The sequence below is a fragment of the Crassostrea angulata genome, chromosome 8, assembly GCF_025612915.1.
Source record: "Crassostrea angulata isolate pt1a10 chromosome 8, ASM2561291v2, whole genome shotgun sequence".
In the NCBI taxonomy this organism is placed as follows: domain Eukaryota; kingdom Metazoa; phylum Mollusca; class Bivalvia; order Ostreida; family Ostreidae; genus Magallana; species Magallana angulata.
In genome coordinates, this window is record NC_069118.1 from 37,140,382 (window position 1) to 37,162,041 (window position 21,660).

Sequence of the window (21,660 nt, forward strand, 5' to 3'; positions counted from 1 at the left end):
GTACGGGTACGTGAACGTGAACTAGGGGAATCACCTAAATTCTTCGCGTATTACGTCATCAGTTTTTGTGACGACATGGTTTCTACACGTTCTCTAAACTTGTAGAGTGTCATCTACACGTAAGTACAAACATGTAGCTTTTTACAACAAATAAAATTTTATTGATGAGTTAATGTATTCTTGTGATACATTATATAGATTTTTAAACTTTATTTGCATGAAAATTGATAAGAAATTCCCCATTTAATTGGAATTAACTAAATAAATTCATGTCACAAAGCTGCGTTGATTTACGTACACATTTATATCCTACAAGCTAAGAAATCTCAACTAATAAATTACAAAAACGTGTACATGTAGTTTTAACACACGTACGCGTACACGTTTTAAATCTCAACCTCTCTATTATATTTAAACAAACCTGGTAAAAAAATCAATGTAAATTGGTGTACTTAAAATAAAATTCATTTTTATGGATTATATTCCAAATAAGAATTGTACATTTAGTATCTTTTCACATATAATTTTTTTTAAAAATTGTGTTCATATCTAAATAAAAATTGCCAAGGTATATATTTTATTAAAAATGTTAAAATGTTAAAATTAAAAATGTTAAAAAGTTGTTAATGAATAATGACTGACAACCCTTTATTACAAAGACCTATAATAAAGGTCAATCAAGCCGAGAACTGATCAAAGTCTAGAACCTCCTTATTCCAGGTATTTATTTCAACAAACAGTTTCATATACTTCAACAAAACAAAATAATCCTACTTTGTCATTCATAACTGACACAATTCATTTTTTTTTTACAAAACAGGATATAGATACATAAGTTTGATTAAAACACCAGCTACATATATAAAGAGAAGACTGATTTGATCAAAGTTCTGAGGAAATTAAATTAATGTTCAGAGAAAATTTAACATTAGTGTTGTAGTTTTTAGTCAGAATAGTATATTTTGTCCATGGGTCCATCTCCCACTAGAATAGAGTATTAACAAGAATCTGTAATGTGTAATCAATAATTTAATTGTTCAACTGCTTTTTAATTACTGATGGCGTACACTAACACTGGCCACTATCAGCTGATCTCCATCTCCTCCTCGTCTTCTTGTGAGGAGTCCGAGTCTTCTCTTCCCAAGTACCACAACTCTGTAACAGCATTTCCTAAAATATAACAGACCAATTGAAACTAGAGGTACTGTGAGCAAACTCACAATTGATACCCCCCGCTAAGAAAAAAATCATAACGCGTGTATTTTTGCTATTATAGAAAATATTGGATGAATCTATTTCACTGTCCATTTTCTATAAATAACAACTGCTTTATTTTTGAAAACTGTTAATTTTTAGCTTCTAATATTTCCATTAATACAAGACATGACACAGACAGAATTTAGCTTTTTTGAAACAATGACCTTGAACTTTCTCAATTGACCTTGGGTCAAGGTCATGACACACCCTTTAATCATAAGCAATCTTTGTGTTAAGTAAGAACTTCCAATGTTTCCCCATAAGACAGATATGGACCGGACACGAATTTTGCATTTTTTCTGCCAGTGACCTTTACCTTGCCCAAATAACCTTGTGTCAAGGTCATGACACACCCTTAGGTCATAAGCAATCTTTGTGTGAAGTAAGAACTTCCAATGTTTCTCCGTAAGAAAGATATGGACCGGACACGATTGCACAGACAGACGGACAGACAGACGGACGGATGGACGGACAAGGTGATTCCTATATACCCCCCCCCCAACTTTGTTTGCGGGGGGTATAAAAAGCAAACTAATAAATCTACATCAAAATCATCAGACATTTTATTTAACAATTCATTAAAAGGTGACAGAACTGGGCACTTGCTTTCGTTTTCGTATGCTGCTGGCTTAAAGAGTGCATTGAGTCCAAAGATGAGCTCTGTGTACTGGTGCTGTACCATATACTGCCGCTCCTCAAACTGACCGTCTACCTGACTCAGGTTGTGAAGAAACAAGGCCCCTCTCTGGAGAACCCTTCGTGCCTCTGCAGATTGATTTGTTTGGTAGAACAACAATATTTTGTGGAGAAGAAGCACAACTGATTTCTGCAGCTGAAATGAAAAGAGAAAATTCAGTGCCAGTAATATCTAACCTGTTGACAATGTTACAGTGATTTTTCACCTGTTGACAATGTTACAGTGACTTTTCACCTGTTGAAAATGTTACAGTGATTTTTCACCTGTTGACAATGTTACAGTGATGTTTCACCTGTTGACAATGTTACAGTGATTTCTCACCTGCTGACAATGTTACAGTGATTTTTCACCTGTCAAAAGTGTTGCAGTGATATCTCACCTGTTGATAATGTTAGTGATATCTCACCTGTCAACAATGCTACCATTACAGTTATTAACATCCCACAATTTTACAATAACATATAACTTTTGAAAATGTTACATGGTATCTAATTTATTACCAGTGTAACAATGATATAGAACCTGTCTCCTAAGTTACAGTAATATCTAGCTGCAGGTCTGTAGCTCCCGGTCTGAAAAAATTCGGATGGAGGACCTGGGAGCTACAGGGCCACCCATTGAATAAATTGTACTAATTGTTTTCACAGAATTTGCATATAAATAAGGTAAATTAGTCGAAAACTAGCGCACGTTTTTCTGCGCAATAAATATACAATTTTTTCAATTGGTGGCCCTGTAGCTCCCAGGTCCGAATTTTTTCAGACCGGGAGCTACAGACCTGCAGCTAAGTAATATCTAACAATGTTACAGTAACATCAAACCATGTGACAAAGGTTTACAAAACAGTAGATGCTAAACAATTATTTTTAAACATTATAGAATTATATAAACATATCTATCCTGCCAAAATGTTAAAAGTGGTTTAAAACCTGTATTGTGCGTTAAATTCTGCTACATTGATTTTTTATCAGTGTCACAGTGATATTGATATTGTGTGTTATATTTTTAAGGTATATCTACCAATGTCATGCTCTTTAAAGTAATATTTAACCTGTGTGTTATACTCTGTTTGATGTGTCACATTTTGTTACATTGATATCTAACCATTATGTTACATTCGGTTACAGTGATATGTAACATTTGTGTTACTTTCAGTTAGTGATATCTAACTTGTGTATTACACTCCGTTTCAGTCACATCTTACCTGCGTGTTACATTCTGTTACAGTAATATATATCTATCCATATCTAACATGGGTGTTACATTATGTTACAGTGATATCTATCTGGTGTATTACACTGTTAGTGATATCTCATCTGGATGTTTCATTCTGTTACAGTGATATCTACCGTAAGTTTTACAATCTGTTCGTGAAATCTCACGTGTGTTACACTCTGTTACAGTGATATTTCACCTGTGTGTAACATTGTTACAGTGATATATAACCTTTGTATTACACTGTTACAGTAATATTTCCCCTTTTTTGTTAGATTCTGTTTGATACAGTAATATCTAACCTTTGTAATACACTTACAGTGATATCTAACATGTGTATTTCACTCCGTTATTGTGATATCTCACCTGTGTGTTAGAGTCTGTTACAGTGATATCTAACCTGTGTATTACACTCCGTTACAGTGATATCTCACCTGTGTGTTACATTCTGTGTCCAGCAGAACAGAAGATCCCAGTTTACTATTGCTTGGTACATTGGATAAACATGTCAGAGCCTACAATGGAAAGCAGTAGCATTAGGAAAACATCTCCCAATATCTTCCTAGCACAATCTTTCACTGACTGTTTTACCCAACATGACAACTCATTCAAGGTGTAAGTATAATTATAATCAATTAAAATTGGTTTGTAAAAAATAAAATGTTAATTGTGCTTGCCCATCAGCCTTGATGGTCACCCCTGAGGTTTACATGACCCATAGAGAACAAAGGTTTACAAATTGACTGCTCTATAAAATAATACATTTCTATAAATAAAACACCATTTCTAATTGGAATACTGGCTATAGTCTAGGGTCACAGAAATAAATGGAAATGGTGCTGGTTTTATGATGAGATACAGTGTATTCAAGGGGGATTTATCAACCATTTTATTTTTAAAGAAAAAGATGATGTGCAATGAATTTATAGGAAAAAATATCTTAATGTGAAAAAAAGATTAGTCCGAAATATCTGACGTTTTTCTGGCTTTTTTAACGATTTTGATATTTTCTTGCCAGGAAAACGTCAGAACCGGCGCCATTACGAAAACTGGAAATTTCGCCGCCTCCAACTGGAGGCGGCGTTCTTGGCCCGATTTTAAATACTTGCGAATTGTATCAAATAATTAACTCACAACTTAACAATAAAAAATGACTGTACTACTCACTCATATCGCTCAAAATTAAATATGACTCCGTATTTTGATAATAATAGCACACAATTACAGTCAACCGTATTTTTGCTGTCTTTTGAGATAACGAGTCACGTGACTCAAATCTCGCCGGACAGTTCGATAAAAATGTGTTGAACAGACGGTTTGTAGAGTAAACAAACCCATTAAAGCGATATGAGTGAGTAGTAAAGTCATTTTTTTATTGTTAAGTTGTGAGTTAAATATTTGATACGATTCGCAAGTATTTAAAATCGGGCCGAGAACGCCGCCTCCAGTTGGAGGCGGCGAAATTTCCAGTTTTCGTAATGGCGCCGGTTCTGACGTTTTCCTGGCAAGTAAATATCAAAATCGTTAAAAAAGCCAGAAAAACGTCAGATATTTCGGACTAAAAAAAGATGTGTACCGCTATGCTCTCATATGTAAAATCCAATAATTCTTCATTCTTTTTAACAGTTGTTGTTTTAAAGGGGAATGGTCAAGATATTCATCAAAATTTCTTTTTCCATTTTTAATGTGTACATTGCATCAGTATGCGCCTATGCGATTCTAATCCTCAACTAAAATTAGAGCATCAGTCTTTGCGTTATAAACGAGATACAGAGCATAAAATTCTTTGTTATGTAAACAAATCTCAGGTCATTTTTTTGCTTACACTTTAAATGGTGAAAGAAAGTTCCAGGTTTAGACCTAAAATGATTGTGACAAATGCTAACTCATATTTTTTTTTTAAAAACAGGCCCCCTCCTAAATCCATAAAAATATTTGATGAGCCTAAATATCAATGAAACCACCATTATAATAAAAACATAAATGTGTGTACCGTATCAAGATGCCTGCGAAGCATTAACTCAGGTTGTAGAATGTAAAACCATGAGAAGAAGATTTTTAAAGATCAAGGTTGTTAAATCTTTAAAAAAAATCAAATTATCAAAACTAGGTACCTACTCATCAGACTGTCAATAAAGAAAGTGTATTGAATAATGGAGTGTATTATTTACATTTGCAGCAAAGTCTACAAAGACCTCCTCTGGAAACACAGATGTGGAAGATGTTGAACACAGCTGGTAAAGGGACAGAAACACACAGTGATCTGTAATAGAACCAGAACTCAAGTTTCATGCTTGTTTCCCACTGTCATTTAATCACAAACATATATTTATTTTAAAGTATGAAAATTTACAGCAGTTCAAGTTGTGGTGTATGGTAAGGTTTGTAAAATTTGTATATATAGGGGTTTGAAAAATTGAACTTTTCATTTTATAGAAAATGAGCTTTATTAATTATTTTCATATAGACATTTGTTTGGTTGACGAGGATTACCTGGGCAGCAACAGGCTGAGGACACAGCTCTGTGGTGCTTGGTCAGTGAACTCATGACCTGTACAGCGGTCAAGACGAGCCGGGGGGTTGAGGTACACCGCAGACAGCTGGACAACACCCCCTTACTCAGGACCGGGAGGAGTCTGAAACCACACACATCTCATTTGGCAGACATTAATAATGACATGACAGGCAATAGAAATCTTACTTATACAAACTTCCTTGGTTCATCACACATTCCTCACTACATCAAGTACAGTAAATTTTCAATGTGACAAAAAACCAAGGCTTCTTATTACAAAAGAGTTTCTAAATTTTCTTTGAGAATGGTTTTCACACTCTTTGTCCAAACAAAATATGGATTCTTTAATTTACTTTTGCTGTTTATAGGTGATAATGTTGTAAACTTTTGACCATTTACACAATTTATATATATATATATATATATATATATATATATATATATATATATATATATATATATATATATATATATATATATATATATATATATATATATATATATATATATATGTACTTTTTTTTTTTTTTTTATAAATGTACTTGTATATATAAATGTACTTTACATTAATTTAAATATAAACCAATCAGTTTTGCCGTTTAAACACAAATACAGTCAAACTTCGCTATCTTGAACTAGATGGGACTGTTTAAAAACTTCGAGATATTAGTGTATTAGAGATATCAAGGGTAAAATACTTAAAAAATACAAATCACTTCGACATATCCATTGTATTCGAGATATCCGTGTTCGAGATATCGAAGTTCAACTGTACATGTATTCAATAAAAAGAAAATTAGATCTCACATATTTTTCTTGTACATGTTAAAAATATAAGACATCAAATATCATTTGATTCTTTGTTTTACAAAATTTCAAGGCCAAAAACAGGGTCAGCAAAACTTTAAGTGTTCTACGGTAACGACTACTACCAAAATATCACAAATACAAACAAAAACCAATTTAATGTCAGCTAGCACAGAAAGGCAAGGATGATGAAGTCCAAGAGCCATTACTCTCTTTCAATAAATGTCAAAAATCAAATTACATAATTAAAACCAATACTTTATCTACTAGTACTGCAGGGTATAATAAATTTAATGAGGGAGATGGAGCATAAAGATTCTATTTTAACATTTAACTCCATTTATTATAGAACTTTGAAACAGATATTTATATCTCCTAGATAATTTATCAGATAAACAAATGATAAGATTTTAAGATTTGAGTTGTTGAAATTCTTCAGGGAAAAAAAGCCTTACTGAGTAATCTGAGTCTCTTTACAATTCTCTGCAAGTACTTTGATGATGCTCAATGCTCTGTGAACAACCCATTCATTGAATTTCTAAAATTAAAATGACAGAAATACCTACATGTGTACGATGTATAAAAGATGTATAATAGAAGTGTATAATAGATAACTGATCATGACATGACTTTTTATCATCTCTTCCACTTCTATTTGTCATATGATTTCACATGATAAGTTTTTGCAGGTAGTACATTAACTGTAACAACTGGTTACAAACTTTTGGTCCCTCCCCATCACTGCTTGCTCTGCCAGGGTTGGCCAGTCGGAGGATTTTGCTGAGCAGGTGACAGTCCATCAGACTCTGTCGCACACTGTCCATGCTGCCATGGCTACTGGTTGTGGAGTTCAAGGAGGACGAGGGATGATCCGTATCCATCTCATCCACCTACAGAAAACAACAACTCAAAAAACATCAATCTCATCCATCTAAAGAAAACACCAATTCAAAAAATATCCATCTCATACACCTATAGAAAACAACAAATCAAAAACATACATTTAATCCACCTACAGAAAACAACAACTCTAAAACATCCATCTCATCCACCTACAGAAAAAAACAACTTTAAAACATCCATCTCATCCACCTATAGAAAACGACAACTCAAAAAACATCAATCTCATCCACATACAGAAAAAAACACCTTGACAAACATTCATCTCATCCACTTATAGAAAACAACAACTTGACAATCATCCATCTCATCCACCTACAGGAAACAACACCTTGACAAACATCCATCTCATCCACTTATAGAAAACAACACCTTGACAAACATCCATCTCATCCACCTACAGAAAAAACAACTCTAAAACATTCATCTCATCCACCTACAGAAAAAAACCCTTTAAAACATCTATCTCATCTACATGTACCTACAGAAAAAACTCTAAAACATCCATCTCATCTATCTACAGAAAACAACAAATCAACAAACATCCATCTCATCTCATACATCATGTCTGATTTATCCCTATGGATCAATTCTATTATACCTGTTCAAGTTGCCCAACAAATTATGACTCAAAATGATATCTATGCATGCATTTGAATCTCTTAAACATGAGGACTGATAAGGCCTATAAAAATGGTAACCCAGAGTAAACTGACAAAACAAAATGTATTCTTTGAATGTTGAAATTGAATATACCGGTACTAAATGTCTATGCATTTACAAATTTATATTACATCCCTCTACTGGTCTTTGTTAATATTGTAACATTATTACCTTCTCAAAGCTGGAGACGCTGGAGTCTGAGAGCACGTCATCGGAGGCGAGCAGAATGTCCTGCACAGCCTCGCAGAAGAGAACCAGTTTATATAAAACATGGAGAGCACACAGGGCTAACGACTCTAGATTGTTGGCGTATGCTGCTCCATCCCGTAACAGAACATTCAGGGAACTGGTCAAAGAATCCATGGAACTATCCCCAGAGCTAGACGGTCCAAATGAGGAGGATGAGGAGCTCTGAGGACTGAGGAGTGTCTGTCCTCTTTCTACATAACTGTTCATCATCTCAATGTAATGAGATAGGTAGTCATTTACTAAGGGTAAAAAAAACAGGCCATTATGGCTCACCGAGGTCTCATGAGTAGTTTGTAACAAGCTTGTTGATTGGTCACTAAAGGTGCAGGTGTGGGATACTTTCACTAAAGTATCCTTCAGAATACTGTGAAGTCCCTCCATGGCTCGGGCGTAGCTGCTAGTCGACACTATGGGTCTGGGCCTTGGTCTGTCTGCTGTTAATTTTTTGTCTGACATTCTGCAATCATAGACAAAATACTCAAGATGGAGAGAAAATTAACTAATTACCTAACCATTCACTGTCAACATTCATTACATCCATCTCTAAAGAGTCTTTATTTCAAAATACGAATGAAAGAGACGTCAATGCTTTGTGTATAGGAAAATAACATTGCACAAAACTCAGAAAAAAAAATTGGATATACATATGTATTTCTAGTAATGTCCCTAAAAAATTGTTTTTCTGACACAAACCTTTTGGTTGGAATGGGTGAGAGCATCTTGGAGCTATCCCTGTCAAACAGAAAGGTGTGGAGGTCCATGGACACAGGGTTACTCTGTAGCAATCCCATCACCCCCTTGTCTGGGCCGCTGCCCGGTCCACATCCGTGTACGCTGGTCTCCGATAGCTTGGACAGTAAATGGTTACCACAAATCATGCCTAGATTATAAAGTCACATTTGTATCTTGTAAACAAAGAGTATACAAGAATTACACTTATATCTGTTTTATCAGATTTCTCGGCTATTAAAGTGTCAATTACGTTTCCTAGAAACCAATTCTACCACAAAATTGTCGACATTTATCAAACTACGCCAACAGAATCAGTCTATTTTCAGACTATTTGAAATAATTATAGACAACTCTATACATGTATTTAATTTTTTTAAAAAGAAGCCATTTTATTTAATGTGTTCATTTTCTGCTTACGGTACTTACCTTTAGAAGGCTCAACTTTCAGTCGAAAATTCCTACTTTTATATATTTTCTTAGCTTCCTCTGTGATATTAGCACTTGTTGCTGAAATGAAATAACAAGAGGCCAATTGGCCTTAACGGTCACCTGAGTAGCATATATCCAATACACAAACTTGTCATGGAGTCTCATATATGCATCTAATTAATTAGGTTTCATACTGGAGTAGAAAAATTATAAATTTGTAATGACAACCACATATAATTCAAAAAGAACTGTGAAACCTATAATTTTGGTGAAAAACTAAAAGATCTGGTCTACAAAATAATGAATTTAGTTTTCCTTTCAGGTGTGTGGGAGTAAAGAAGATAATTTTTTAACGTTATATGCATTAGCATCTATACATCCATTTTGGCCCTGCCCTAGAGTCAAAACCCATACCCCAGGGGAAATGAAAATTAAAAGTTCAGTAGAGGACTTCCTGGTAAACATAATTATTAGTCGGTTTTTTTTATACAAATGTGTGAGAATAGAGAAGAAGATTTTTAAACATTATATGCATTACCACTTAATTGCCATATTGCCCCCCCCCCCCCCCCTCATGTCCTGAACCCCTGACCCAGGGGCCATGAATTTCACAATTTAGGTAAAGGAGATTGTGGATATCATAACCATGTATTCAGTTTTTTGCCCACATGTGTGGGAGTAGAGAAGAAGATTTTTTAAGATTTAAATCATTTTTACTATATGGCCATATTGGCCCCACCCTAGAGCATGAACACCTAACAAAGGGGTCATGAATTTCACAATTTTAGTAGAGAGCCTCATGGACATCATAATCATGCATTTAGTTTTTAACAAATATATATGGGAGTAGAGAAGAAGATTTTCTAAGATTTAATACATTTTTACTATTTGGCCATATCGGCCCCACCCTAGAGCCTGAACCCCTGACCGAGGGGTCATGAATTTCACAATTAAAGTAGAGGGCTTCATGGACATCATAACCATGCATTTAGTTTTTAACAAATATATATGGGAGTAGAGAAGAAGATTTTCTAAGATTTAATACATTTTTACAATTTGGCCATATTGGCCCCACCCTAGAGCCTGAACCCCTGACCCAGGGGTCATGAATTTCACAATTTAGGTAGAGGGCTTAATGGACATCATAATCATGCATTCAGTATTTAACAAATATATATGAGAGTAGAGAAGAAATTTTTCTAAGATTTAATACATTTTTACTACATGGCCATATTGGCCCCACCCTAAAGCCTGAACCCCTGACCGACGGGTCATGAATTTCACAATTTAGGTTGAGGGCTTCATGGACATCATTATCATGCATTTACTTTTTAACAAATATATATGATAGTAGAGAAGAAGATTTTCTAAGATTTAATACATTTTTACTATTTGGCCATATTGGCCCCACCCTAGAGCCTGAACACCTGACCCAGGGGTCATGAATTTCACAATTAAGGTAGAGGGCTTCATGGACATCATAACCATACATTTAGTTTTTAACAAATATATATGGGAGTAGAGAAGAAGATTTTCTAAGATTTAATACATTTTTACTATATGGCCATATTGGCCCCACCCTAGAGCCAGAACCCCTGACTCAGGGGCCATAAATTTCACAATTTTGGTAGAGGGCCTCATGGACATCATAACCATGCATTCAGTTTTTTCCTCACTTGTGTGGAAGTAGAGAAGAAGATTTTTGAAAATTTGGCTTTTTTTGCATATTTGGCCCCGCCCGTGGCACCCCAGGGGTGGTAGAGGCATAAATTTCACAATTTAGATTCTTCTTACCATAGAGATGCTTCACACCAAAAATGGTAACGATTGGCCTGGTAGTTTTCAAGAAGAAGTTAAAAATGTAAAATTGTTAACGCACGACGCACGACGCACAACGCACGACGCACGACGCACAACGCACGACGACGGACGAAGACCAATTGCAATAGGTCACCTGAGTGACTCAGGTGACCTAATAAATCATATTTCACAAATCATCAGTAAAGAAAGAAATTAAATTAGTTTTGGTAAGTTTGAGATATTAGACTGAACTAATTACCAGCATCTACCATCTGGACCTCCCCCTTTTCACCCTGCTGGGCGGGTACGAGCTGGGAGCCTTCCTCGGCCAAGAAGGTCTTGGTGCTGGGGAATCCCCCACGCCTGCCTTTAGGTGACACCACAATCTTCTTCACCACACGGGGACTTTGGTGAGAGGAGGATGTCCCCGCCACCTGGGAATCCCCCGCCGCAGTCATGGCCAATTCTAAATCTCGACATTTGTCCCGCATCTTAGCAAGGTCTCTCTCTTGGAACTGCAGCTGTGCGTTTAGACTCTGAATCCTCTGTTTTAGCTGCTTCTCTTTCTGTGACTGCTCCTTCATCTGCTGCTCTGTGAGCTTCATTTTCTGCTGCTTGATAGCACCGAGTTCCGAGTCCTTCTCTGTTAGCTTTTCCCTGAGAATTTTATTCTCGCCTTGTTTTACATACAGCTCTTGTTTTATTGATTCCATCTGAAAAAAAAAGAAAGGCCATCAATGTGACAGCAAACTGGATTTTCTTTTGTGTGAACTGTATCCATAATACATTTGTCAATCCTAAAGTTATTACATGTATTGCTGACATTACCTATCCAGAAAATGGGGTACTCTATATATACATTATTTTACAAAAAAAATTACTGTACTACATTCAACAGCTGGTAATTTTTGCGTAAATCATCAAAATTCAAAATGCAAGTAATATGCACATCTCTAAAATTCCATCTTGAAAACTGTAGGAGGAGATATCCCTACAACAGGGGTACCCTATATGCAATATCATGCAGAGAAATCACAAAGTTTAACAACTGGTATTTTTCATAAAAATTAACATATCAAATACAAGTAATATGCTAATATGCATATCTCTACTAATATATGTACAATAAATCTGCAAAACAAGAAACTTTCTATCTTTAAAACAGTAGGAGGATTATCCCTACAATAGGGCCTCTTGGCAGCGCCCCCCCCCCCCCCCCCCCCCCCCCCCCCCGGCAATTTTCACCATCTCAATAACCGTTTTTTTTTTCGAATGGAAAACCATGTATAAAAGGGAGAAAAATTCTTAAAAGATGAATTATATGCATAAGAATTTTATTAGTACAAAATAAAATGTATTGAGGGGATAAATCATAATAAAATTTATTCAGAAAACTGGTTTCATAGAGAAATATTTATACAAGTACTTTGATGCATTTAAATTAATGCTATAAATTTTTAGATATACATGTACATTATTTGATTAAGTTTTCAAGAAAAATAAATTTTCATATAGCTCTGATCCTTGCATTTAAAATGACTTAAATAAGGAATATATTTTTTTACTTTCAGTGATATTCACATAAACATTTCATTGGATTTTTCATTGAAAAAAACACAAGACCAGAAGTATACAATGTATTTCTGAAGAAGGATATTGTACCTCCTCCTTCTGTGACTGGCACTGTTTCCTGTACGTCTCTAGCTCCTCCCGCATGCCCTCAGAAATAGGACTCTTTATCCCAAGACTCTCTGAGGACATGGAGGAGCTGTTAGTTGAGGACAGGGAGGGTTTCCTTTTAATTGGCTGAAAAGGAATCTCCTCAGACCCAGCTGTACAAATACAAAAAAATTAGGGTGAAATAACACACGTTTAAGCAACTTTTGGACTGTAAATGCAAGGTATCTTAAAATATCCAAGAAAAACTGTGAGAATATTCTCTTGTGGATTCTATTATCTTGCTTTTATCTTTACTTTATAATTGAATATGTTAAAGAATTGTAACTGAAGTTCAGCAGTTGATTCTAATTACTTGTGCTTTGATACAAAATGAGAGGATCACAGAATAAGTAAAATAAGAAGATTACAGTATGATGTGAAATGCAGGAAGAACATATCTAATGGTCTAAAATTTTCTCTCTAGTTCTGTTTTAACATGATCTACCTGATTTTGAGGAGTTGTCATGTGAAGATAAACTGGTGGACCTTCTACCAATGGACAAGGAACTAGGGTAGGTTGTGTTGCTGGAGTTTTTGGAAGAACTTGAGTCAGAGGGTCTAGACAGAGAGATATCTGACACACCGGGACCCACAGGGTGCTTAAATGTGACCCTGCTGGTGGGGGTGGAAGTGTTGTAGGCAGGAGCCGACTGAGCTTTCACACCCTCGCTCCGTGACAGCGGGGTGGTCGAGGGACCAGGATCAGACACACCCAGGCTCTTCTGTCCTCTGATGGCAGCCTGTGTCATTTCATCCAACTCTGCAATATTTTCCTGTTAGAAAAGTGAAATTTAAAAGATATAATTCAATTTTAATTTTTTATTCATTTAAAGTTTTAAAAAATACAAATTACAGTTTCTTCTTCACTTCGTCAACTTCAAACTTACTAAAACATATAAGCATAAAAGAAAATTTTTGTGTTCTACACTGTATATTCATGTTGATGTACAAGTCTGGATATCAACTAGTTGGCAGCTATGTGTACTAAAAGTTACCAAAAAAAGATACTTCTAACTGTGTTACAAAGATTCCACAAAAACAGACCTGTGTCAACATAAAATCATCATCATCATCATCCCATTGCTCTTCTTCCTCTTCCGTTCTTCTCCTCTTTGCTTTTGGAGACTTGATGTTTGCCTCCTGCATGCTTACATTTCTAGACTGTAGAGGTCTGCAATGTTTTAAAACACAAAATTATCAAAAGTTATGAACAAGTCTTTTTCTGTTTAGAATTTTTTGACAATAAAAACAAAATTTATTACCAATAAAAAAATAATGGTCTTGATGTGAAATCGTTATTATCTACTGAAAACCAACTATTATTTGTGACACCTTTTTTTTCGTGATTCAGCTAAGATGAACTGGTTCGTGATGACTAATTTTAAATTGACATTTGTATTTATATGGCATTATGCATTTATATCGTTTTCTATTTGGCATATTAGCTACAATACAAGTATCAAAATGAAATAAACATATAGGAATATTTTTTGAAAGGAAAATATAAAGGATGCAAAAGAGAAGAAAAAAATATTCATAAGAAGAATAATGAAATCATTTAGGAATATGTTGCTCACTTTTGCTATGTACATAAATTAGAGGAGTGGAAGTAAAAGATGTTAAGAGAGGTGGGCGTTACCTATATTTGCCAGGCGGAGGACTTTCTTTACTTGCTTCCAAGTTATAAGTAAAGCGCTTGCCTGGTTTGATGCAGGAAAACAGTGGGTTATTGGCCATCACATATCTTCACAGAGGCACCTCCTGGACACATCATTCAGTCTGATGGAAGATATCAGGATCAAATGGATTCTGTCACAACAAAAATTAATTCATCTTTAGTTAGACAGAATTAGCAGAACTTTTTTCAGTCTTTGCAGGCAATTAAAACAACAGTATAAAATGTAAAAGCCTCTGAGGAAAGGCATTTTCAAAAGTCTGTCCCCATATATTTTATCATTTATGCAGCACATTTAGACGATTATTAATAAAAATACAAATACCTGTGAGAGAAGTGCAATTAAAATTGATGAAAGAGAAATATCCAAGATGCATGTATCTTCATTGAAACATCATTTTTCATTTGGAAAAATTCACAAGAACAAAAACCTATTTCTTATGGAGATTATTATGGAAAATCTTTTCTAGATGTGTAATGAAACCTGACAAGCTAGAGGGGGGCGTTTCAAAGGATAAATCTTGGGAATTTTTCATACTATTGTATGGACCCAGAGGTATTCATATATATAGAACATTTTTAAAAATGTATGGCAAAATATCTTGGGACAGACTATAGTAGGGCCTATAAAAAACATTTGTGTGTTTAGGGTAACACTGATGAAAAAATTAGGTTAGGTAGGTAGGGATTTTCTGCATGAATCCTAAGAATGTTTGTTTGTGTCATATTTAAAAACGGATTTTTTTATAAAAATAATATAAAATTCACAATCGGATAAAAACAGACATCTAAAATAACTAATCATTTACTAATGTACTATGTATATATATATTTCAGGTATCAGTCATCCTTATTATTAAAGATATAAACCTAGGAAGATGTTGACTCTCATTTATGACTGATACTCAACTAACAGCTTAACCACAGTTAATTTACAATGCCAGTTCTACAGTGCCCTATAGACGGCTGTAATTGGAAATCTCAGGACCTGGATGAAGCATTTGCCGCTGCTCTAACCACTGCTCTACAGATTCATGACAGAACCGTCCACCCACCTCTGGCTCAACCGTCAACGCACAAGTTAAAATTAGACCCACCTTCTATAGCCACAGGATGTGATCCAGATCAATGGTCTGCATTCACCAGACAGTGGAAGATGTACAAAACAGGGATGGCGATCACAGACAATGTCTTGCCTACAGCCCTTTTCTACTGCTGTGACCCTTATCTGCGTACAGATATTATGCGTGACCTTCAAGGTGATGTTGCCAGTATGCTAGAGACAGATCTTTTAAAGGCAATCAAAAGGCTGGCCGTCAAAGAAGAAAGCACACTGGTCCAACGCATAAAATTGAACAGAATGACTCAATCACCTGGTTCAAATATCAGAACTTTTTTGGCCAGTCTCAGAGGCCAAGCATCATTGTGCCAGTATAAAGCAACGTGTAAAGAATTAGGTTGCAACCATATATTTGACTACAGTGATGAGATAATCAAGAACAATTTAGTAAGAGGTATTGCAGACCCAGAAATTATGTCTGACCTGCTAGGTGACTCCAAGACAGATAGAACACTAGAAGAGACTGTATCATTTATTGCTCAGAAAGAGCAGGGTAAAGTCACAAGGAGTGCAGTAGGAGATTCAGCTAGTGCCATGAGTGCCACATGTAATACTCAAAAAAGACCGCAAGCAGCTGGAGCCAAATGTTGGGCTTGTGGTGGTCCTGCTCACGGACAGAGGAATGATCGCAAGGCCAGGTCTAGATACTGTGAAGCTTGGACATTCACATGTGCTAAATGTACAGTCAAAGGTCATTACACCAAATCATGCAGCAAGTGCACTATCTGTGGAGTATGGGGCCACCGTGATGCATCTTCTAGAATCTGCGCTCAAGGCAAGGGCCACAGGAACCCGCCCAATCAAGGGAAATCAACCAAAGATCCAGAACAAGAACAAGTTGGTTATATCTATGAGCAGCTGTGCACTACATCTGAACAGACAAACCAAGTATCACGTCTTGAACATCACATATTTGATGGACACTGGGTGGCTAGACCTTCAAAACCACACCCAATGCTCCTGGTGAACATGACACCCCTACCTAAGGACCATGCATCGTTTGGACATCCCATTCAAGACACCTCTCAGCTAAAGACAATCACTATGTCCATGGTGGCTGATACAGGATGCCAGAGTTCAATCATACCTTTACAATCTGCAAACAATCTTGGAATAACAGAAAAGGATCTCCTTCCAGTCAAACTTGTAATGCGTGGAGCTATAAAGGAAGACCTTGGTGTAATTGGAGCAGTCGCAGTAAGCATCACAACAAAAGACGCTACTAGCAGTGCCATGTCAACACGTTTATTGTGTTATGTCTCTGATACCATGGAAAAAGCTTTCATTTGCAGAGAAGCACTCATATCTCTGGGAATTATTCACACTAACTTTCCTAATGTATCAACAGTCACATCTCCAAACATTGCTGCATCTATGGAAAACTCTGAAGATGCAACCTGCTCTTGTCCTAGACGTCGACCTTCACCACCACCTGTTCCCACATCTTTACCACCCGGTCTGAAGGCCACAGAGGAACATGTAGAGTCACTAAAAGAGTGGCTTCTTGATTACTATGGTGCTACAACATTTAATGTATGTGAACATCAACCTCTACCACTTATGAATTGTGAGCCTCTCCAACTCCATGTTGATCCTAATGCCACACCGGTAGCAGTCCACAAACCAGCACTTGTTCCTATCCATTGGCAGGATAAAGTTTATGCTGATCTTGAGAGGGATGTTCGCATTGGTGTACTGGAACAAGTAAGTCAAAACACACCTACAACTTGGTGCTCAAGAATGGTGGTAACCAGCAAGGCTGATGGCACTCCAAGGCGGACAGTAGACCTACAACCACAAAATCGACATTCTGTTCGGCAAACACATCATGTCCCAAGTCCTTTTCATCTGGCTGACCGTGTCCCTCAAGGTATGAAAAAAACAGTGACAGACGCTTGGAATGGGTACCACTCAGTGCCTATTCGTGAAGAAGATCGCCACTTTACAACATTCATCACACCATGGGGGCGCTACAGGTACAAAGTTGCTCCACAGGGATTCATGGCCAGCGGTGACGCTTACAATCAACGATTTGATGCTATTATATCAAATTTCAACGACAAGGTTAAATGTGTGGATGACACATGTATGTGGGCGAACTCCATTGAAGCAGCATTTTTTCAGGCATGTGAATGGCTCGACCTGTGTGCTCGTAATGGCATTACATTAAACCCAAAGAAGTTTCAATTTGCTCAAGACACTGTCAATTTTGCAGGACTTACAATCACTCTAACAAACATACGACCAAGTACTAAGTTCCTAGATGCAATTAGCAACTTCCCAACACCAACTGACATTACTGGTGCAAGAGCTTGGTTTGGGCTTATAAACCAAGGAGCATATGCATTTGCCATGGCAAGACAAATGAAACCTTTTCGTGCTCTTTTGAAACCATCCACAACATTCTGCTGGACAAATGAATTAGATGAAGTATTTCACAAATCTAAAGAGATCATTATTCAGGAGATGAAGGACGGTGTTCGTCTTTTTGACCCTGCTCGTATGACATGCCTAGCTACCGACTGGTCTGTTGATGGAATTGGATTCTTTTTGATGCAGAAGTACTGTCAGTGCTCAAGTAAAACCCCTACCTGCTGTAATGACGGTTGGAAACTATGTCTAGTTGGCAGCAGATTCACCCATCCAGCAGAAAGCAGATATGCTCCTATTGAAGGTGAGGCCTTGGCTGTTGTGTATGCACTTCACCAAACACGCTACTATGTTCTTGGTTGCAAAGACCTTCTTGTTGCAACTGACCACAAGCCACTACTCCAGATTCTGAACGATTGATCGCTCACGGACATCGACAACAGACGACTCCTCAACCTCAAAGAGAAAACTTTAGGGTACAGGTTCACGATTATTCATGTACCAGGCAGAAAGAACCTTGGGCCAGATGCAGCGTCACGGTATCCTGTTGGACCACCAGATCGTCTGAACTTACCTGGTGAAGCACCTGAACTTGATTCCTTAGTTAACATGACTGCTCATTATCATGATACACTTACCAGTCTATGTCTACATACAGAGGATAATGATACAGCTAATGACACCTCCACAGTTGCTGCTGCCACTTGTGCCTTGAATGCTGTTATCACAGTTGTTACTTGGAGCATGGTTCGTGAGGCCACTGCATCAGACCCTACATTTGTAAATCTCATCAGGCAGATGGAAGCAGGGTTCCCAGAAGACTACAAGGAGCTACCAACAGACTTGCGTCCTTACCACCGCTTTGCATCCAGTTTATGCACCGTTGATGGTGTAGTTCTTATGGGCCAACGAATTGTTATACCTCCAGCTCTTCGCAAACCAGTACTCGATGCTTTACACGCAGCCCACCAAGGAGTCAGCGCTATGCGTGCAAGGGCTATGGACTCTGTATATTGGCCTGAGATCACAGTAGATATTGCCAGGGTGAGAGACCAGTGTGTTCACTGCCATCAGATGGCCAAGTCAAACCCTATGCAGCCACCATCTGACATAACACCTCCAGATTATCCATTCCAGATGATTTGCAGTGACTACTTCACATATAACAGTAATGACTATGTAGTTATTGTTGACAGGTATTCAAACTGGCCAATGGTATACAAGTCTGAATCAGGTGCAGAAGGACTTGTCAAGAGACTTCGTGAGACTTTCGTGACATTTGGCATCCCAGAGGAGTTGACGTCTGATGGAGGTCCACAGTTCACAGCAGGGAAGACTCAAGAGTTTTTAAAAGCCTGGGGAGTTCGTCATAGACTTTCATCAGTTGCAAACCCACACGCTAACTGCAGGGCTGAGATTGCGGTAAAGACAGTAAAACGCATGCTGGTGGACAACATTTCTGCTGTTGGATCTCTGGATGTTGACAAATTCCAGAGAGCTTTACTGATGTACAGAAATTCGATTGACCCAGAGACAAAAGCATCACCAGCATTGATTCTGTTTGGACGACCCATTCGTGATGCCATTCCCATACTGATGGGTAGATATTCTCCACATGAAACATGGACTGAGTTAATGTCTCATCGAGAGATGGCTCTTGCCAAACGTCATTCAAGGGAACATGAACGGTGGAATGAACACACTCATCACCTGCCAACACTACAGGTTGGAGATCATGTATACATTCAAAACTTGGTAGGCAACCATCCCAGGAGATGGGAACGTACAGGAACAGTTGTTGAAGTACGCCAATACCACCAGTATGTTATACGTGTAGATGGCACAGGCCGAGTAACTATCCGCAACCGCCAACACTTACGAAAGTTCACTCCTTTTCAAACCAACCAAACACAAGGTACTTTGATGGCACCAACTGCAGTTCAACATCAAGAAGTGATCTTGAGCTCTCCAACTACATCCAAGACGACACAGCCACAAGTGCCCAAGATTCCAGTGTCTTTATCACCAACAAGAATCTTAAGTCAACCAGCTGCATTGAATGAGACACCTATTATAGTCCCCACTCAAAAACAGGCGACTCAGACTCAGACAATTCAACAGCCTACACAAATAGATTTGGACCAGTCATTCCACAACACCCCTGAACCAGATGTACCTTCTAAGTCTAGGATACCACGTGCTCTATCCCGTCTTCAGCCACACAATAAAGCTGGAGAAAAGGAACTATTGACACCACGAAGACCGCCCCGCCGCAACACAACAGAACATAACATTGATGAATCAGGAACTGATTAATGAATTATGCATAGACATTGATAAGTGAATCTAGAGACTTTGCGTTTAAAATTGTGAAAGGACATCATACGTTTAATCTTGTTCGCGTCCGGAAGACTTTAACAGAACATTCCTGAAGATTTATTTTCTAATAGACTTGACTTTATTTGTTTAAGTTTTTTTTTTCGTATACAAAAAAACTTGTCCCCGGGGGAGGAGATAACTAATCATTTACTAATGTACTATGTATATATATATTTCAGGTATCAGTCATCCTTATTATTAAAGATATAAACCTAGGAAGATGTTGACTCTCATTTATAAAAATGGTAGGATAGGGGCATTTTTGTAGGTTAGGTCGGGTTACCCTAAACACACAACTTTTTTTTTTAGGCCTAGACACAGTAGACAGTAATCCAGATGTAAATATGGGGGTACGGTAAGGGGTTCAAATCCCTTATTTTTACAACCCCCTTCCATCAACACCACCCTCAAACTGTTACTGATGCTTTACAATTCCGTATCTGCATAAAATTTGCAATTTGCAATAAACAGTGAAAATACTTGGGGTCTTGGACAAACGTTAGCTGATGTATTCAGAAATTGTTTTCCTAATTTCTTTAACTTTCAGAAACTGAAATGGTTATATTCTACCAATTATCAACAGTGAACTTGAGAATCAACTTCATCAGAAAGAATTAAGAGGGTAGTGCAGCTGCGGTGTACTTACTGGGCAAATTCATATATAATATCCTGGCGTTACCAGTTTTCGATAGTGTAAAACTTTTGTCACAAATAAAATTATATGTACCTTTATATGATACAAACAGACAAATGGCAATAATGACATTCTCATAACCTAAATACCATAATCTTTAATTCATTATGTTGTGAGAGGGGGTAATAAAATAATAAAATAATCATTAGTCTCCATGTAAATCAATATAAATCGCTTACAGTTTCACAAGTGTGTAACTTCTGTTGTTCGGATATTGCCGCCATTTAATTTTCACTAAGTCGTTCATTTTTAACTCGGAGAACAAAACATGTCGAGATAAATCTGCTTAGAATACCGTATTCATCTTGTGAAAAGCATCCTGAAATAATAAAAAAATGTCCAAGCACAATAAATATGAGCATGTTATTTTCATTAATTGGACTTCATTTATTGGACTCCAAGGGGCAACGAACGCGAATGCGTAACGTTACAGTAAAAC

At 37.0% G+C, this 21,660-nt stretch overlaps 2 protein-coding genes across 2 annotated transcripts; one reads left to right on the forward strand and one right to left on the reverse strand.

Annotated features, from left to right (window-relative positions):
• Positions 1–707: 707 nt before the first annotated feature.
• On the reverse strand, positions 708–21,633 carry LOC128157916 (ATR-interacting protein-like). The gene is made up of 16 exons (XM_052820574.1): positions 21,401–21,633; positions 14,623–14,792; positions 14,028–14,154; positions 13,429–13,756; positions 12,927–13,096; positions 11,524–11,977; positions 9,462–9,542; positions 8,997–9,183; positions 8,226–8,760; positions 7,214–7,381; positions 6,947–7,029; positions 5,663–5,805; positions 5,341–5,432; positions 3,604–3,684; positions 1,864–2,089; positions 708–1,170 (listed from the first exon to the last, which is right to left on the reverse strand). Exons 2-16 carry the CDS (start codon positions 14,718–14,720, stop codon positions 1,085–1,087), a joined length of 2,859 nt encoding a protein of 952 aa, XP_052676534.1. The 5' UTR covers positions 14,721–14,792; positions 21,401–21,633; the 3' UTR covers positions 708–1,084.
• Positions 18,758–20,464, forward strand: LOC128160925 (uncharacterized). The gene has a single exon (XM_052824214.1). It carries the CDS (start codon positions 18,758–18,760, stop codon positions 20,462–20,464), a length of 1,707 nt encoding a protein of 568 aa, XP_052680174.1.
• Positions 21,634–21,660: the final 27 nt, after the last annotated feature.